General features: G+C 33.1%; 1 protein-coding gene across 2 annotated transcripts in view; it reads left to right on the top strand.

The window, feature by feature from the left end:
- LOC129944176 (protein-tyrosine sulfotransferase) overlaps positions 1-20888 on the top strand; it is a 90769-nt gene that overhangs the window by 67976 nt on the left and 1905 nt on the right. Inside the window, exons 5-6 of one of the 2 annotated variants that reach the window (XM_056053410.1) lie at positions 15885-16021; positions 16317-16515. In XM_056053410.1, coding sequence (XP_055909385.1) covers positions 15885-16021; positions 16317-16515 — 336 coding nt within the window. The remainder of the gene's footprint in view (positions 1-15884; positions 16022-16316; positions 16516-20888) is intronic. The other variant, XM_056053411.1, reaches the window with a different exon arrangement.

Here is a 20888-nt window from a genome sequence, read left to right as displayed (position 1 = left end):
CAACATTAAGAAAAAATTTGAGAAAAATCGAATTGACAGTTTTTTTACAAAAAATAAAAACCTAAAAAAAATGCATAAAAGTTGTTAAAAATTGATATTCGACTCAAATATCTTTTCAAAACTTTGAGATATTGGCTTTAATTTACTTTTATATTTCAAAAAAAATTGTTTTCAACATTCGATAAAATTTTGAAAAAAATTTAATTGACAGTTTTTTTTACAAAAAATATAAACTAAACAAAACAATTAATAAAAGTTTTTAAATATTGATTTTCGACGGAAACATCTTTTCAAAACCTTACGATATTGGCCTTAAACTACTTTGTTTCACAGAAAATATTGTTTTCGATATTCAGAAGTTTTTTATAAAAATCCCACGGTCCGTTTTTTCAGAAAAAAATAAAATCTACAAAAAATAAAAATTGATGTTCGGTTCATTCATCCAATTTGTAAAAATTTAATAAATGCTCATTAAATTGGTAAAATTTGTTTTTGACTAAAAATCTATTCAACAAAACTAGATTTTCAAACTAAACTAATTCCTTATATGAAAAATATTGTTGGTATTTTGAAATTTGTAAGAATAATTCAACTAACAACTTTTTTAACCCAACACAAAAACCTTTTAACTTTAAAGCCAGACAAATCGACAAATGAGATGGGAAGTAATCAGTGTGGGTCGCATTCCAGCCTCTTTTTTAAAATTTCTTTTGATGACAATCTACTGTAATTTAAATATTTTGAATACCAAGAAATAAAATCTTAACAAGCAGAAACTGTAAGCAAACCCAAACCATAGATTATTGCGATAAAAGTCACGAATGCCTTATAGCATTTTATCAATTGTGTTTTATAGGTAACTTTTTAAAATGAATGTAAGTTAAAAAGAGTTTCACTCTTAAATACGATTTTTTACTGTGAGAGGCGTCTGTCTAGACGTCTTGACATTTAAAATCAATCAACTAGTGCTTGCTATTGCGATTTGAGTTGTGAATGCTAATTTGTATGTTATTAATTAATATGTAGATGGAATGTCTTGATATCCACGTCAATACAATGGGTTTGACTTCCGAAAATAACATTCCAACTTTCGAAGATTAGTCAAACTTAAGAAAAAGCTTTTTACAAAATTTCGAATTCAAGATTTCAATAAAACATGACATTACGATGGTAGAGAAGTCGAAAAAAGTGGGCCCCCTGGATTCCCTCCGTATTTCTGTCAGTCCTAGCCCCTACAGCCCAAACGGTTCACTTGATTTCAAACTTGAAAGTTAAGGTTTAAAGATTTATGTTAGGTTTTTTTTTTCATTTTTAAGACTAAAACTATTTTGCTCATAAAATTTATTCGATCAAAATTCCAAAATTCGAATTTTCTCAATAACGAACCGATGGATTTTTATTAAATGTTCTTTGTTTTTTTTTTGCTCGGCTTCTTTCAATAAAAAATGTATTTTTGTATTGCTACAAAAAACCTATTTAAATATATGGTCTTTTTTTCTGCACAGGCTCTTATTGTCTTAATAATATTTGATGAGCAAAAATGTCAGCACCATTTTTGGAAACAAATATAAAACTTTTTCTTTCGAAACTCAAATTGAACATACAAAGTTTATTTAAAAAAGTCAGGATTTTTTTCAATAATCAAACGGCATTTACATTTTTAAGAATCAACTTATTTTAAAAGTAATTTTTTAAATTTAAGTATATATAAATATTTTTGTAAACAGAAACAGTTTTTAGAATCGGAAAAACGAAATATTAATCAATAATTCTTTTCAAGAATCTCAATTTTGATCCTGGAAACATTTTTCTAATAACACTTTTTTTTAAGAAGGAATCTTAATTCCATTCAACTGAATCAATACTTTATACATTTGTATGTTTTTAAGTAATGTTTGTCCTTTGAGTACGTTCCCCAAAGAAATAATAAGCAATAATGTTTTCGACATCTGATAAAATTTTGAGAAAAAATCGAATAGACAGTTTTTTTTATAAAAAATAAAAACCTAAAAAGAACATAACTCAAAGTTGGTAAAAATTGAATATCGATTCAAATATCTTTTCAAAAACATGAAATTTAATCTTTAAACTTATTTTATCTTATAAGAAACATAATGTTTTCAATACTAGGACAAATTTTGAGAAAAATCGAATTGACGGTTTTTTTACAAAAAATAAAAACCTAAAAAAAAAATTAACAAAATTTGGTAAAAAATAATTTTCGACTCAAATATCTTTTCAAAAATTTGAGATAATAGCTTCTTACTAATTTTTATTTGTTAAAAATATTGTTTTCAACATTAAGACAAATTTTGAGAAAAATCGAATTGGCAGTTTTTTTACAAAAAATAAAAACCTAAAAAAAAAATTAACAAAAGTTGGTAAAAAATGATTTTCGACTCGAATATCTTTTCAAAACTTTGCGATATTGGCTTGAATTAACTTTTATCTTTCAAAAAATATTGTTGTCAACATTCAGTAAAATTTTGAGAGAAATCGAATTGACAGTTTGTTTACAAAAAATAAAAACCTAAAAAAAATGCATAAAAGTTGGTAAAAATTGATTTTCGACTCAAATATCTTTTCAAAACTTTGAGATATTATCTTTAATTTTCTTTTATCTTTAAAAAAAATATTGTTGTCAACATTCAGTACAATTTTGAAAAAATCGAATTGACAGTTTTTTTACAAAAAATAAAAAACCTAAAAAAAAATTAACAAAAGTTGAAAAAAAATGATTTTCGACTCAAATATCTTTTCAAAAATTTGAGATAATAGCTTCTTACTAATTTTCACTTATAAAAAATATTATTGTTAACATAAGGACAAAGTTTGAGAAAAATCAAATTGACAGTTTTTTTACAAAAATTTAAAAACCGAAAAAAAATTAACAAAAGTTGGTAAAAATTGATTTTCGACTCGAATATCTTTTCAAAACTTTGCGATATTGGCTTGAATTAACTTTTATCTTTCAAAAAATATTGTTGTCAACATTCAGTAAAATTTTGAGAAAAATCGAATTGACAGTTTTTTTTACAAACATTAAAAACCTAAAAAAAAAATATATAAAAATTGGTAAAAATTGATTTTCGACTCAAATATCTTTTCAAAAATTTTAGACATTGGCTTCAAACTAATTTTATCTTGTAAAAAATTTTGTTTTCAAATTTCTTAAAATTGTTGACAAAAATCAAATTGATAGATTTTTTATAAAAAATAAAAACCTAAAAAAAATTTAATAAAAGTTGGTAAAAATTGATTTTCGACTCAAATATACTTTGAAAAATTTGAGATAATAGCTTCTTACTAATTTTTACTTGTTAAAACATTAAGACAAATTTTGCGAAAAATCGAATTGACAGTTTTTTTACAAAAAATAAAAACCTCAAAACAAAATTTATAAAAGTTGTTAAAAATTGATTTAATTTACTTTCATCTTTCAAAAAATATTGTTTTCAACATTCGATAAAATTTTGAAAAAAATTTAATTGACAGTTTTTTTTACAAAAAATATAAACTAAACAAAACAATTAATAAAAGTTGGTAAATATTGATTTTCGACGGAAACATCTTTTCAAAACCTTACGATATTGGCCTTTAACTACTTTTTTTCACAGAAAATATTGTTTTCGAGATTCAGAAGTTTCTTTTATAAAAATCCCACGGTCCGTTTTTTCAGAAAAAAATAAAATCTACAAAAAATAAAAATTGATGTTCGGTTCATTCAATTTGTAAAAATTTAAGAAATGCTCATTAAATTGGTAAAATTTGTTTTCGACTAAAAATCTATTCAACAAAACTAGATTTTCAAAATAAACTAATTCCTTATATGAAAAATATTGTTGGTATTTTGAAATTTGTAAGAATAATTCAACTAACAACTTTTTTAACCCAACACAAAAACCTTCAAATTTTAAAGCAAGAAAAATCGACAAACGGGATAGGAAGTTATTAGTGTGGGTCGCATCCCAGCCTCTTTTTTAAAATGTTTTTTGATGACAATCTATTGTAATTTAAATATTTTGAATCTCAACAAATAAAATCTTAACAAGCAGAAACTGTAAGCAAACTTAAACCATAGATTATTGCGATAAAAGTCGCGAATGCCTTATAGCATTTAATCAATAGTGTTGTATAGGTAACTTTTTAAAATGCATTTAAGTAAAAAGGGTTTCACCCCTAAATATGATTTTGTAACTGTGAGACGCGTCTGTCTAGACATTTTAAATCAATCAATTGCTTACTATTGGGATTTGAGTTGTGAATGCTTATTTGTATGTTATTAATTAATATGTAGATGGAATGTCTTGATATCCACGTCAATACAATGGGTTTGACTTCCGAAAATAACATTCCAACTTTCGAAGATTAGTCAAACTTAAGAAAAAGCTTTTTACAAAATTTCGAATTCAAGATTTCAATAAAACATGACATAACGATGGTAGAGAAGTCGAAAAAAGTAAGCAACGGGATTCCGTCCGTAATTCTGTCAGTCCTAGCCCCTACAGTCTAAACGGTTCACTTGAATTCAAACTTGAAAGTTAAGGTTTAAAGCAGATCTATGTTAGTTTTTTTTTTTTATTTTTAAGGCTAAAACTGATTTGCTCATAAAATTTGTTCGGTCAAAACTCCGAAATTCGAATTTTCTCAATAACGAACCGATAGATTCTTATCAAATTTTCTTTAGTTTTTTTTTTGCTTGGCTTCTTTCAATAAAAATTTAGAATTTAGAATTTTATTAATCATGATTAGCTAACATTGTAAGAACATAAATTTATATTTATAATATAGCTTTAAAGTGTGCAGCAGCTACGGCATTTTGTATCACAATAAATATAAGTTAAAATGTTAAAACATCAAATTACAAAAAGAAAGAAAGAGAATAATAATAACAAAAATATTAATACGAGTAAGAATAAGTACTTATACAATTTTATAAAAAGATGAATTTAAAAAATGTATTATTAATTGTTTTAATTGTAATTAATTGCTAAGGTACAGTTTTAATTCATTTTTTAATTTCTTTGCGCAATTTAAACTTCTTATTTCACGTGGTAACGAATTCCACATTCGTGAGGAGTTTACAAAAAACTGGCGTTCGGATGTCGCACAACAAAAACGCGGGACCAAAACTTGAGCGGAACGATTTGAGTTTAGGAATCTTATCTCATTATAAAGGTATTCAGGTTGTCGGGTTTGAAGAATATCAGAGAAAAAAGTTAAAATTCGATATTTGAGAAAATTTGCAAATGTCATTCCGAGAAATTGAATCACGTAATTGGATATTCGATCAAAACGTCTAAGTCCATAAACATAACGAACAGCACAGTTAAAGACGACACTAAGTTTTCTTTTGCTTTCGAAGTCAAGTTTGCAGAAAATTTCGCAACCGTAAGTGATTAAAGGCAGAAACAACGTTTTTATTAAAAGAACTCTGATTTTTATTGGAATTAAATATTGAGATGGCCAAAGCATACGAAGGATACTATAACACTTACCCACCATTCTATTGATATGGTCCTCCCAAGTCAGGGTCATATTGAACAAAACACCGAGGTTTACAGTTTTGTCGACATACATGATGGCATTTTCTTTGAGAGCAACTTGAGGAAAATATGACACATCCATCTTATTCCTAGCGAATAACGATGCATTTCGATTTTATCGGGTTAAGTAGCAAGCAATTTTCGATTGACCATTGATCTATTCTTTTTAAATCTTCATTAATACATGCAACGTAGTGTTCAATCATCCCTAAGGGACAACTTAGGTAGAGCTGAGTGTCGTCGGCATACATGCGAATGGAACAATTTTTTACAATACTAGGCAACTCGTTCACATACATTGAAAAGAACAAGGGGCCTAGTATTGACCCTTGTGGAACACCATTCGCAACAGGTAAGAACATCGATTTTTGTTGATTATGTTCAACCTTCTGTTCACGTTCTTTCAAATGAGGAAACAATAGATCGACTGCAGAGGAGGAAAAATTGAAATAATTTGAGAGCTTAAGGCAAAGAATGTTGTGATTTACCATGTCGAAGGCCTTAGAGAAATCGAGAAGAATTAGGAAAGTAACGTTGTCCATATCAACTGCTTTTCTAATATCCTCAGAAACACTTAACAAGGCAGTCAAGCAGCTATTTTTCTTTCGAAAGCCAGATTGTCTTGAGGTCAATAAGTCAAATCGTGATAGAAACTCGTTTATTTGCTTTTGAAGTATTCTCTCGAAAACTTTCGACAAAAAAGGCAATATAGATATAGGCCTAAACTCATTTCCTTTGGAATTTTTTGGTATAGGAATAACCTTTGCTTTTTCCCATAGAGAAGGAAACTCACGTGTTCTTAAAATGGAATTAAAAATGAGTGTGATGAATGGTAGCAAGGTAGGGAGAACAATTTTTAAAAACTTAGGGTGCATCATATCGAGTCCTATAGCGTTAGATTTTATCGATAGAAGGGCCTCAACTTCATCCTCTGGGGTAATGGGAGAGAAGTCGAAAAGGGGTGTATTAGGCCTACTATTTGATATATTATTCTCCGATGAATTAACCCGGTTTGGAAAATGCGAGGTGCCTGTCGTGCTTGAGACGAAAGATAAGTTTAGGGCATTTATGTCAAGCAAATCTGTAGATTTGTTATCGAATTTACCAATTCCTATGTTTTTCAGATTCTTCCAAAAATATATTTTTGTAGTACTACAGGAATTTAAAAACCGATTTAAATACATGGTCTTTTTCCTGCACAGGCTCCTTTTGTCCTAATAATATTTGATCAGCCAAAATGTCAGAACTATTTTTGGAAACAAATATAAAACTTTTTCTTTCGAAACTCAAATTGAACATTTTGTGCATACAAAGTTAATTTAAAAAAAGTCAGGATTTTTTCCAATAATCAAATTGCATTTACATTTTTGAAAACCAACTTATTTTAAAAGTAAATTTTAAAATTAAAGTAGGAAATATTTTTGTAAACAGAAACAGTTTTTGGAAAAGGAAAACGAAATATTAATCAATAATTATTTTCAAGAATCTCAATTTTGATCCTTTCCATTCATTCATTCATTCCATTCCATTCAACTGAATCAATAACACGTGCGTCACAAAACTTTATTTGTATTTGTATGTTTTTAAAGTAATGTTTGTCCTTCGAATAGGTTCCCCAAGGAAATGATAAAAAAAGTGTTTTTTTTTTCACGTGAAAACAATCTTTGTAGTCCAATAAATTTTTCCTGGGAAAAGAAAATTCTTCTGACTTGGTTCCAAAAATATCAACATTCATTTTCATTGAACCAAGAACTTACCTATGTAAGGTTTTTAATGTTGTACATATTTTTATCAAAAAAGATAATCACATAATGTGCATCCTTTTTTAAACTTAATCCTTAAAGCCTCCCTCAAAGTAAACCAAATTCGCTGTAACAATTTTTTGAATACCACTTCATACTTTAACAGATTTACCACAACTAATACCATAATTTTTGTCATAATAATAATAATAATATTAATAATAATAAATAAGCCACTTTAACTTTGTCACAATTTAATCTGTTAAATGTTGATACCTAATTGTATCGAATCATTTATCATCCGCTAATAATAAATTTCCTTTTTTTTCCATTTACCAACCAACCAAACTTCACTCTTCACTCTTAAAAAAAAGCCTTATCGATAACAGCTACAAATCAAGTTGTTCATTATTATAATTTTAAAATAATTACTCTCATCACAATTCCCTGAGAATTAATTCCACAAATTTTCCATTAAAATTAATTATGCATTAACCATCAGAAATAAACAAACGACAAAAAAAAAACAAAAACAAAAATCATCCCTTAGGGTAGATAAATATCACAAAGCTTTATGGCTATTTAATGTTTAAAAGTTTCCACTCCATTTGTATTCTATATATAAACTATATACATGAATATATCTACCTACAGAAAGCTTATATATATATAAAAAAAAGAGAAGTCTAATGGGAAGCAACAAACGTTGATAAAATAATTAAAACATTAATTAAACTCATTAAGTTCCAAAAAATTAACCAATATTAATCACTTCCGTTATTTGCTTTGCTCCTCGTTTTCCTCGTCGTCGAGCGACGCGTTGTCGTTGTGCGTTGTCACCGGAAATAGATACTCGTATTCATTATGGTATATAGTTAATACAGAAATTATGATGGTAGTTATACCAACGGAACCTTTACTTAGCTGATAAACGGATCCTTTTTGGTCCTTTGGAGGGTTGGAGTTTCTTTTATTTTATTTGTTCAACATCATTCACACACAATTTGTGAAATAAAAATGTCGGTGTATCTTTGGTTTCTGTTTTTTTGTGTTTATATTTTTATATAAATATTAGTAAACGGAAATGAGAAAAATGTCGACAAAGTTTAAATTGTTTTTGAAAAAGCAAATTTTGTTGGAGTTTTCTTTTTGTATTTCTTTTTAAAGGACCTACATATTTTCTTTTGAGAAATCAGTGCAAAAAAAAAAACAGAAACAAACATGAGACAGGAAAGAAAAATAAATAGCCTCAAAGATGCTGCCGGCCGTAGGCGTTCAAAGCAGATGTTTTTCTGAGAGTCTTTTAGGGGGGCATAATATACTCAGATACGAGTAGAGTGAATAAACCTATAAGTGGGTGCTTTCAATTAAGGAAAAACGCTTCGTTCTTGTCATTTTCTTAAATGGAGCTTTACACTTTTAATTAATGTTTATGATGGTGAAATCGAAATTTGTGTTTACACAGGTATTAATATTTCAAGAGAAGTGGAATCACATAAAAAACTAGCGGTTATGAAATTGCTATTATGTTTTTTTTGTTGGATCAAAATTTATTTTTTTGCTTGTTTTAATATTAAAGATATTAATTTTTTCTCCTAAAGTCTTAGCCATTTTGAACCAAAAAAAGTTAAGATGTGAAATTAAATATGTTTGAAATATAAATAAATTAGGTAGCGCAACAGTACATAGAGAACCAGGTCCTAGTGACTTAAAACTCTCGACCATTCGATTAATTGCAGGGATGGAGGGGACCTACAGTTTATATGCCGAATCCGAATGGATTATTTGAAAAGTACTTTTCATGACAAGAATTACTTTAGATGGTACAGGGAGGGATCGAACCGAAGACCTCTCGCATGAAAGCCCTACGCACTCACCCACGCCACGGGTAACAAATGTGTTTAGTGTTTCGAATACGCACTTTACAAAACGTCAACTCTTCGATAATCTTAAAATTTCAGTCCGCATACGATATAAACTTTATTTTAGCATCTATTGCACGTTACCGAAAGCAACATAAAAAGCTATTGAACTTGAGTACTTTAGGACTACATTCTGAAACGACTATGTACTTACGCGAATGTCTGACAAAAAAAAGAGGCTGTGATGCGACCCACACTGATAACTTCCCATCACGTCTGTCGATTTGTCTTGCTTAAAAGTTTGTCTATATGTACTCGTATCAATTTTTACCAAATTTGCGTACTATTTTTTGTAGATTTAATTTTTTATGAAAAAAGGACTGTTTTATTTTTATGAAAAAAAATACTAAAAGGTTTGAAGACAATATTTTTAGTTTTGGAAAAGCTATTTGAGTCGAAAGTAAATTTTTGCCAAGTTTTAATATTGTATTTTTCTTAGATTTTTATTTTTTATAAAAAAATGTCAGTTAGATTTTTTTCAAAATTTTATTGAATGTTGACGACAATATATTTTGAAAGATAAAAGTAAATTAAAGCCAATATCTGAAAGTTTTGAAAACATATTGACTCGAAAATCAATTTTTACCAACTTTTATTAATTTTTTTTTTGTAAAAAACCATCAATTCGTTTTTTTTTCAAAATCTAACTGAATGTTTACATCAATATTTTTTGAAAGCCAAAAGTATTTAAAGCCAATATCTACAATTTTTGAAAAGATATTTGAGTCGAAAATCAATTTTTACCAACTTTTATTAATTTTTTTTTCGGTTTTTATTTTTTGTAAAAAAAAATGTCAATTCGATTCACCTGAAGAATTTTTCGCTCGAAACATCCTAAGACGCTCTTATCTTTCTTTGACAGGGTCCAGGCCTCAGCGCCATAAATGAGTTTTGTCCAAGACGTCGTCGTTCAGTGTCCTTTTTTGATGACAGCATATACTTGGTCTTGCCCTCATTGACCACTAAACCCATCTTCTTCGCTTCCGTCGCAGTGCTCAAAAACGCTCCACTGACATTACGCTTAGATCATCCAATTATGTCAATATCATCTGCGTATCCGAGTAATTGGATGGACCTTTGGAAGATTGTGCCTCTAGTGTTGATAATTGAGTTTTGCACAATTCTTTCCAGAACGATGTTGAAGAAGTCGCATAACAGTGCTTTCTTCGCCTTGTCTAAAACCTTTTTTGAAATCAAATGCATCTTTTCTGACCTTGATAGAGCAGCGTGCATTTTCCATCGTCATTCTGCACAAACGGATAAGTTTGACAGGGATGCGAAAACCAGACATTGCTCTGTAGAGGGTCTCCTACCTTATGTATCGGTTACATATTTTACAGATGAGTTGGTGCATGCTCCCTACCAAGTCATCGCCTGCTGCTTTGAATAGTTCGGCAGCGGTGCCGTCAGCTCCAGCAGGTTTGTTTGACTTAAGTTAAGATATAGCTATCTTCACTTCGTCAAGGTCGGGTAGGCGGAATTGTTGATCTGCGTCGCCAAGGTTGAGTGGTTCTATCTCACTTACAGCGGAATTCGGTTAGCCATCGCCGTTATATAATTTGGAGAAGTGATCTTTCCATATTCTCAGCATGGACTGCGGTTCTACTACGATGTTCCCCTGATCGTCCTTACAGGCTTGTTCATGGCTTGTACCCTTGGGAGGTTTTTTTTACCTTTTGGTAAAATTAACGAACCGTGCTCTCTTTTTTTCCATCTAAGAAGCTGGTGTTCCTCTCTCCTCTTCTGCGTGTAGAGCTCGCGAGCAGCTCTAGTCCTTTTGTGCAGCGCCGTTTTGTATGCCTCTTGTTTCGCTGTGGTGGTCGTGTGAAACCTAGCACTTCAGAGGCGGCATCTCTGATGGCTGCAAGGCAATGTTGCCACGGGTTTTCAACGCTTAATGCAGGCAGCGTAGGACTCCTTAAGAGGTTATTAGAGCCTCGATCGGAAAAGGACATGGCAGTCTCTTGCGATTGTAGCCGTCTAACGTCGAATCTTCTCACAGTACTTCCTTGTTTTGCCTTGAATCGGGATATCCGTAGACGTACCTTGGCTACAACGAGGTAGTGGTCCGAGTCAATGTGGGCCTCTTTGGAATGTTCGGATATCCTAGATACTGGAGAAGGGTGTTGCGTCGATCGCAATGTGGTCAATCTGATTGACGGTTGATTGATCAGGAGATTTCCATGTCCCATTGTGGATATTGAGATGTGTGAACTTCGTGCTAGCTACTAGAACGTTTATCCCCGAAGCGAAATCGACCAGTCTGAATCCGTTGTCGAAGGTAGTATCGTGCAGGTTGTATCTCCCGATTATGCCACCAAAGATGCCTTCGCTTCCTCGCTTGGCATTAAAATCTCCTAAGACAATTTTAATGTCATAGCCAGGGAACTGCTCATATCTCTTGTCCAAGAGCTCGAAGAATATGTCTTTGGTGTCTTCATCTTTCTCCTTTGTTGGGGCATGAGCGCATGCGGATTGTCGTGCTGCGCACGCTCACACAGTTGAAACTCAAGACTTTTTACCTGTGTCTACTTGCAACAACAAATCCACACCCAAATAGACGCTGTCTTTGTTCTCGGTAGCAGTCGCCGTAGTATATATCGCAGTCTTTTAATTTGCGTTAGGCCGGTCCTTCCCATCGCACTTCTTGCAGCAGTTTAAGCTTTCAGCTAATTGTTCAGCTGTACGTGGTCGGTTAAGGGACCTAACATTCCACGTCGTTATTTCGTTTGGCTGGGTTGTCAAAAGTGAATCCGTCCATATGCGAGGCTTGTTGGTGCTTCGCAACTAAAGGTATTGTTTTCGTGGCCAGGAAGTCACCCCCAGGGAACAATCACCAACCTGGAGCGCCAGATCCTTAGTACAACTCTAAGGACGGGGAGCCTGATAAACAGCTCCTTACAGTCCTGGGCTCCGAATATGTCGAAGAAGCCCTATTAGTTTTTCACTTAGTAGTTCAACCGTACTGGAACTGTAGACTCCACCGCTGATTCCATCTCGAGAATTCGTCCGCTGCCGCCTGGATAATTAGAGGTGCCTTAGTGGAAACACATTCCCCCCCTCTCTCGTTTGCTGACCACTGGGGCAAACGATGTTCACCACGGGGAGGTGAGAGTAGAAGTTGATAGACAGAGGTTGGTTTTGATAAAAACCTGTGGACGCTTGTGTCCTCTTGAATGCACATGTCTCCCATTTAAACATATAATTATACTCTAGTAATAAAAGTACATTCTACCCGATTCCAATCGTTCAGAATTAGGAGAAGAGTAACGTGGGCTGTTAAGTTGTAATGATCTGACAGATGAGGTTTGCCGTATTCTTTTTTGTCTGTGAAAGTAGGATATCAGAAACCAATGACATTGTCCGAAAATTGAGCATGTTTTTAAGTGACATGTTTAGAACATGATTTGAAATTTCTGAGATGTGATTATATCTTCGAAGTCCAAAAATATAGCGGGCAGTATTGTTGAATGTGACTGTAAGTTTTCGTTTACTTTGGTAACTACAAGAAGACAAAATTTCGCATCCATAAGTAAGAATTCGTATTATTAAGGTTTTGGCAATTAATAGACGCGTTTTTATGGGAGTATAATAAATATTATACCTACATTTTTAGCCGTCTCAACAAATTCTATCGGGGTTTGGTTCATGACAATACGAGAAAAGTAAGACAGATCAAGAGGTGTTCTGGAAATAACTATACATTTAGTCTTTAAAGGATTTAGTTGAAGCCTTTTTGCTGTGGACCAATTCTGAATCCTTTCAAGATCCTCATTTAACCATTTAATGTAGTGTTCAATTAAACCGAGGGGACAATTTAAGCAAAGCTGCACATCATCGGCGTACAAAGCTAAGGAACAAAATTTCTTTGATTAATGTTAATTGAAAACAACAATGGACCAAGGATGGAGCCTTGCGGAACACCATTTAAATTCGGTAGAAAATTTGATAGCGACCCATTTATTTGCACAGTTTTTGATCTATCTGTAAGGTATGAAAAATATAAGTTTGCTGCCAAATAAGACAAATTAAATTCGTTAATAAGTTTTCTGCGTAATAATGTGTGGTCAACTGAATCGAAAGCTTTCGAAAAATCTAAGAGGACTAAAAATGACACATGATCTTCATCCTCAAGTCTTCAATAAGATTGATTAGGGCAGTAATACAACTATGTTTCTTCCGAAAACCAGATTGCATAGGAGTAATTACATTGTTGGCATTAAGAAAATTATTTAATTGTTTTTGAATGAGTCTTTCAAAGACTTTAGACAGAAAGGACAAAATAGCAATTGGCCTGAACTCTATCCCTTTGGAATTTTTTGGTATAGGTAAGATTTTCGCTAGCTTCCATTGATTGCATAGGATAGTGACCAGACATGATACTTACTTACTTACTTAAGGTAGCGCTACAGTCCGGGGCGGACCTGGTCCTCAACCAACAAGCGTCTCCAACCAGCTCGGTCTCTAGCTAGCTGTCTCCAGTTTCAAACGCCAAGTTGGTTGAGGTCCTCTCCCACCTGGGTGCGCCACCTGAGTCGCGGTCTACCTCTACTGCGCCGTCCCTCGGGATTGGATTTAAAGACCTTCCGGGCTGGAGCGTTGATGTCCATCCGCTCTACATGACCTAGCCATCTAAGCCGTTGGACTTTAATTCTGCTAACTAGGTCAGTGTCGCTGTAGAGCCCGTACAGTTCGCCGTTATATCTTCTCCTCCATTCTCCATCTATGCGTACGGGACCAAAAATCACCCGAAGAATTTTTCTCTCGAAGCATTCTAAGACGCTCTTATCTTTCTTTGACAGGGTCCAGGCCTCAGCGCCATGAATGAGAACCGGGATGATGAGTGTCTTATAGATGGTGATTTTACATGCTCGAGAGAGGACTTTACTTCTCAATCGCCTTCTATGTCCAAAGAAGCAGCGATTTGCAAGAGTTATTTTTCGTTTGATTTCAGCGCTGGTGTCGTTGTCTGCATTAATAGCGGTGCCTAGGTAGACAAAGTCCTTAACTACCTCAAAATTATAGCTGTCCATGGTGACGTTTTGTCCAAGACGTCGTCGTTAAGTGTCCTTTTTTGATAACAGAATATACTTGGTCTTGAACTCATTGACCACTGATCTTCCAATTATGTCAATATCATCTCCGTACCCGAGTAATTGGATGGACCTTTGGAAGATTGTGCCTCTAGTGTTGATAATTGAGTTTTGCACAATTCTTTCCAGAACGATGTTGAAGAAGTCGCATGACAGTGCATCGCCTTGTCTAAAACCTTTTTTGACATCAAATGCATCGGTAAGATCTTTTCCGACCTTGGTAGAGCAGCGTGCATTCTCCATCGTCATTCTGCACAAACGGATAAGTTTGACAGGGATGCCAAAACTAGACCAGACATGATGATGAAGTTAAAAATATAGGTTAAGTATGGTAGTAGAATAGGTAGTAAAATTTTGAGAAATGATGGAAGTCGTATATCGTCAATGCCAACGGCTTTTGATTTAATTGAGAGAATAGATTTAACAACATCGGCAGAGTCGACATAGGAAAAACCGAAACCAGAGATGGTAATTGGTTCTATAGACGCAGGCCCAGCAACTTCATGGTAATGAGAATTTGAAGTACTTGAGGTTTCAATGGAAGAACTAACAAAGCTTTTGTTCAGCATATTATTATCTATTTCAGAGCTGTCCATAATTTTCGACCTCTTTGCGAAGGTAATTTGAAAACCAACGGCTTTTGGCATTTCTTATTTCGGTCACCACCTTGTTACGTAGGCAGTAAGTGCGCCTTAGTTCTAATACTCGATATCGCACCCAAGCCTTATATGCAAGATCGGATATACAACGTTAACCAAGGTTTATTTGCCGCATCTACGACTTTTGATCGTACCTGAACGAAGTTATCATAGAACCTCTTAAAATTTTTGTTGAGAAAATCGACTTGAAGATCTGACGAGGGCAGTTTATAGATCGTATTATGATTCTAGCATTTACCTCTAACGCTTCAATATCAATATTTCGAAATTGTAACTCAAAGTCATAAGTTAAGTAAATTAAATCATGTCTAGAAAAGGCTGGGGCAGATAATTGGTCTTAATGTACAACCTTTTTTATATATTAGGTCACATGCCAAACACTCTTTTCATCACATTTTCTAAGCCATTGGACACCATTTATATGCCTTCTTCATGTTAACTCATTACTTAACCCAGAAGAAAAAATAACTCGGAAACGAAACTTTAACCTTTAATCTAGAATTCCAGGAAAACCTTAATTCCCCTTTTATCCAGAATCAATTAAAGCTTTCATTCAGAAGTTCAAACCTGAAAATTACAAATAAAACAACAATTTGAGGAATTTCGTTTATTTATTTCCTTTTTCTCATCAAAGATTTTCCGAATTTGTTTTTTTGGTTTTTCTTCAGCTGAAAAATTCTTTCATTCCTTTTGGTACTAAGGCAATCTATCATGTGGATTAATTCTTACTCTTAACTCCTTTTTGATAGAGAATTCCATTCTCTAGGAACAGATCCTGTGAAATGTGTCTGTCTGTATAATGTGTGTGTTTGTGTTTGATAGATTTATATATTTTTTTTGTTTTATTTTGGTGTTGTTTTTATTTTCGCCTTAAATAATATTTTCTGACTTGGATGTGCTTTCCTTATATAATTAATTGCAGGTCTATTACGAACAACTGGTGCTTCATCCCGAAGAATGGATGAGGAAGATTTTGAATTTCCTAGATGTGCCATGGAATGACTCAGTGCTGCATCATGAGGAATTCATAAACAAACCTAATGGGGTGCCACTGTCTAAGTGAGTTTAATATCTTTTTTTTCTGTGTAAAGTATCTCAAACTCTGGTAAGTTGGCAAGAAAGAGGACGCGTTGTAATAAATCACTGTGGAAACAGTTGTATCCTTGGCTGACTCATTCATTTTATAAAAATCTTATAATAGTGTATATTTATTTGATGGAATACCTTCTCTTGCCAACCAAAACGCCAACACTGTCTGTCGTTGCGCAGACTTTATAAATTTGAATTTAATGTATGAATTTTTCATTCTCATGCCTTTCTTTGGACTTTTTGTTTGTTTGGATTTTTTTTTCAGAGTGGAAAGGTCTTCAGATCAAGTTATTAAACCAGTCAATTTAGAGGCATTGTCAAAGTGGGTAGGTCAAATTCCGGAAGATGTGGTACACGATATGGCTGACATAGCACCAATGTTATCGGTATTGGGCTATGACCCATATTCAAATCCACCGGATTATGGTAAGCCAGATGCTTGGGTACAGGATAATACTTTTAAGGTATGTGGCTTATGGTGGCGTGTGTATATTGATGTTGGCATCTACTGCCTGCGTGGTGATGCAAACTTTCTTATTTATTCTTTATTTCATTAATTTTTTATCGTTTTCAGGGATGCATTAAAAAAGTAAATTTTTATTTTTAGGAACTTTTATTGTATTATTTTAAAAAATTAATTTTGTAGATATTTGGATTTTGGTTAAAATTATTTTTGGTATTTTTGTAGAAATAGTTTATTTTGAAATTTAAGTAGTTACTTGAAAACAAAAAATCAGCTGATGCACGGCAATTAATGGGAAATGATGCTCAAACATTTTTGTCGAGCCTTATTTTACCTAAGCGTATTTCTAAAAATTCCTCAAAGACTCCAAAACGTAGAATTTTTCCAACAAATTTTGACCTCTATTTTAAAAGTGATGTAAAAAACTGATACCAACATAAAGTTGAGCATTGCAAGAACGCTGTTTATTAAATTTCAAAACCTTTTTTTTTTTTAAATTAGATTTCTGACAAAGTAATGTTCTAATTCTAACCTTTCTAGTTATTAAAATAGTTCGCATTTTGGCGTTTTCAAGAGTGATTGTCAAAAACCCCCTGTTTATGGACTGTTTTTTTTTTCACAGGAGGACATCTTCAAAAGACACTTGGCAGTATTCGACACCAAGTAGTGTGGGACTCTTAACCACTAAAAAACCACCTCTTCATCAGGACCAATCTTGAAGGATCGACTTCCGATTTTTCTTTCTTAATTTTGTACAATCACTTTTAATACTTTCCCTTGTTTTTTTTTTGAGACCATAAGCTGATGAAGCTTGGTTCTTCTTAATCTCCAAACATGGTTTCTTATATTGAAGACGGACTCCATTTCAGAATTAGTATGACTTTCCAGTCACTGGTTGTGCGATACAGCGTATTTTTTAACAACTGCTGTAACCATTTCTACTTGTAAGTCACCATGTAGATCGGTATTTCTTATGCACCAAGGTGCATTAACTATTCCACGAAGGACTTTGTTTTGGAATTTTTGGATTATTTCGGTATTTGTTTTCTTTGTACAGCCCCATAATTGGATTCCATAGGTCCAAACAGGCTCTAGTACTTGATTATACAGCATTATTTTGTTTTGGATTGATAAATCAAAGTTGTTACCAAGCAACCAGTACATTTTTCTATATTTTAAGTTTAGTTCTTCTCTTTTTTTTTGATGTGCTCTTTCCACTTTAGCTTTGGATCCAAAGTCAATCCAAAATATTTAGCCTTATTGGCGCAAGGTACAGCTTGATTATTAATGATCATTGGAATATTGTTTATCTTTTTATTTGTAAAGTTTATATGTGAAGATTTTTCTTCATTGAGTTTGATACGCCATTTTTCGGTCCAAGCTCGCACTGTGTCGACGCCATTTTGTAGTCTTACTGCTGCCATAGAGACACATTTGTCGGGTACCAAAATTGAGGTATCATCTGCAAAAGTAGCCATTATGGTGTGATTTCCAACTGGAATATCCCTTGTGTATAGTAAATACAGGGTAGGACCTAGGACACTTCCTTGTTGTACACCGGCTTCTATTTTCTTCAATTCTGAGTATTCTTGATCGTACCTTACTCTAAACAATCGGTCTGAGATGGACGATTTTAATATTTCAAAGTACTGCCTGTTAAGATCCCTTTGTAGTTTGTACTCAAGTCCCCCATGCCAAACCTTGTCAAAAGCTTGAGCAACATCTAAGTAAATAGCTGAACATACTTGTTTTTCTTCTAATGCTTTTTCTATTACATCCGATATTCTATGAGCTTTGTCTATCGGAATTAACCTTCTTTCTTCTATGATTTTGCTAAGTCTCTTCAAAAGCAGTTTTTCAAAAACTTCTGCCATAATTGGCATAAGCGATATTAGTCTGTAAGCCGTCACTTCTGTAGGTCGTTTACCTTGTTTTGGTATGATTTTTTTCATACTTCAGCAATTTTCCAATGGTGCGAGACATACCGGTGCTTAAGGCATTCATTTATTATATATCGAAGGTTTATGATCTTTCAATGGTATTTCTTTCATAACCTAAGCAGTAATTAGATAGTAACCTGGTGATTTTTTATTTGGTAGTTGATGTAAACACATACTTTTTATTTCTTTAAGTCTTACAATTGGTATTTCACTTTCATCTATCTTATCAACAAACTGCAAGTTATTTTCAGCTGCGTTTGATAAGTATGGCTTAAAAACATTCGCAAGATGTTCAGCGAAAAGGTTAGCTTTTTTCTTTCGGGTTACCGATCCATTTCCCATCTTGAGATTTCAAGTGCGAGTTTTGTAACTGCGGTCTTTTCAGGCGCTTGGCTGCTTTCCATAGCGAAAAATCGGTTGAAGCATCAGTCGTTAAATTCCTTTGAAATGTACTGAGTGCATCATTTTTGAATTTGTAAATTTGTTTTTTAAGATTGTTGCTTATACGGTTAAACGTTGTTTTATCAGCTTGAAATCTAGTATTTTGCCATTTTCTTCGAGCTCTTCTTTTCTCTATTATCAACCCTCTTATCTCTAAAAGATATTTTATTTCATTTAGTCTTCTATTAGAAAATATTGGAGTACTTTCTTCAGCGGCCTGTTGCACATCAGCAATAAATTGTTGCACTTCATGGTCAATTTGCTTGATTGTATCCATGAGAGATAATTTATAAAACTTAAAAGTCTTTCTCTAAAATCATTCCAGTTTGTTTTCTTATTTACAAGCTTTGAATTACTTTTTTCTAGTACTTCCGATTCACTTAGTGATAGAATCACTGGAGTATGATCTGATGACAGGTCATAATTACCTTCGACACTAATGTGATTTCGTTTGATTCCTTTAGCTCCGAAAGTCAATAACGTCTAATATTTTGTTAGTATCGGAAGACCAGTAAGTTGGCGACCTGGAGGAATAGAATTCTCAATTGTATTTACGGCCTGCTTGGAAAAGTCTTTTGCCTTTTGTTGATATAAGTTATGAACCCCAATAGGTGTGTTTCGCACTGAAGTCTCCACCAACAAAAAAGTTATGCCGAAGAAGATTAAATAGATCTGTATAGTCATCTTCTGTCGGGGAGCGCCTTGGTGGGCAGTATATAGCTGCTATCTTAATCTGTTTCTTTTTCATACCAATACTAATAGTTGTTACTTGCATATTTTCACTAGTAAACTTGGTTACTTCATAATGTTTTAAGCTTTCTTTTATAACAATCGCCGATCCACCTCTTGCCTTGTCAGCTGGATGTGGAGCGTGGAACATGAATAGTTTTCTATTACATTATCTAGTCTTTGCCCATTGGAGAAATCAGTTTCGGAACCAGGCAAATATCGATATGTTCTATAGATCTAAAAAAAATTTTAATTCGGATGAATGTTGTATAAGACCGTTTTAAGTGTTCTGGCCATCATTGTTTTATAAGAGCGACTTTTTTGCTTAGCAGTTTGATATTCAAATCCTGTTTATCAATTCTTTGAAGAATAAGTTATAGCATTTCTTTTATGGAAGTCTCTTCACTCTTCCGCACATTTTTAGCAATCTGAGAATGGGCTTTTTTTTCATCGCTTTTACTTTGAATAGCGTTTTTAGGTGGATCATTCTTAGCATTGTTTTCAGCACTTTAATCGGTATTGAGATATTTTTGCTTCTGAACTCTTGGAATTTTTTGGCAACTGGGCAGCTTCTATAGCTTGCCGGGTGATTACCCTTGCAGTTCACACATTTTGCTTTCTGATCTTTGCTCATAGGACAATTTTTAGTTGCGTATTTTCCTTCGCACTTTACACAAGTAAACTCTCGGTTGCAGTATTTTTGGATATGACGAAAAGCTTGGCAACGTTTGCACTGCGGAACAACTTTAGATTTTCGGAGTGGTTCAATTTTAACAGCTATGCACAAGATTGATCTTACTTTATAAATCTCCTCGAGACTTTGTTTGCTGTCGAAAGTAAGCATGAATAAAGTTAGTAACCTCTTACTTGGATTCTCCAGAGGAGTTCTTAATTGTCTCATTCTTAAATAAATTGACTGCATCACAGGACTTGGAAGCTTTTTGTACAAGACCTTCTACTACTTCCTCGGGAGAGAACGAGGAATGAAGACCTCTGGCTATTACTTTTATTGACCTTGTAGCTTTGTTCTCATATGAGTGCCATTGTATTTGGTGTTTTGCTCAGTTCTTCAGTGACAGATCTATACTCGTCAGATTCTTCGACTGTGACTTTCCACTGTCTTTGTTGTACGATGTGTATTTGCAAGCTTTTTAAGTACATTTTTCTATTATTTTCTTAAGATCTCCAAGAATTGCAAATCCTGAGATTATAATTGGTGGTGGTGTAATTTTTTTGCTGCCTTAAGCGTGAGATATTGATTTAG

Source organism: Eupeodes corollae, chromosome 2, assembly GCF_945859685.1.
Source record: "Eupeodes corollae chromosome 2, idEupCoro1.1, whole genome shotgun sequence".
Taxonomy (NCBI): Eukaryota; Metazoa; Arthropoda; class Insecta; order Diptera; family Syrphidae; genus Eupeodes; species Eupeodes corollae.
The sequence above is the reverse complement of the archived record's forward strand: the minus strand, read 5'-3'. Positions and strand labels throughout refer to the sequence as shown.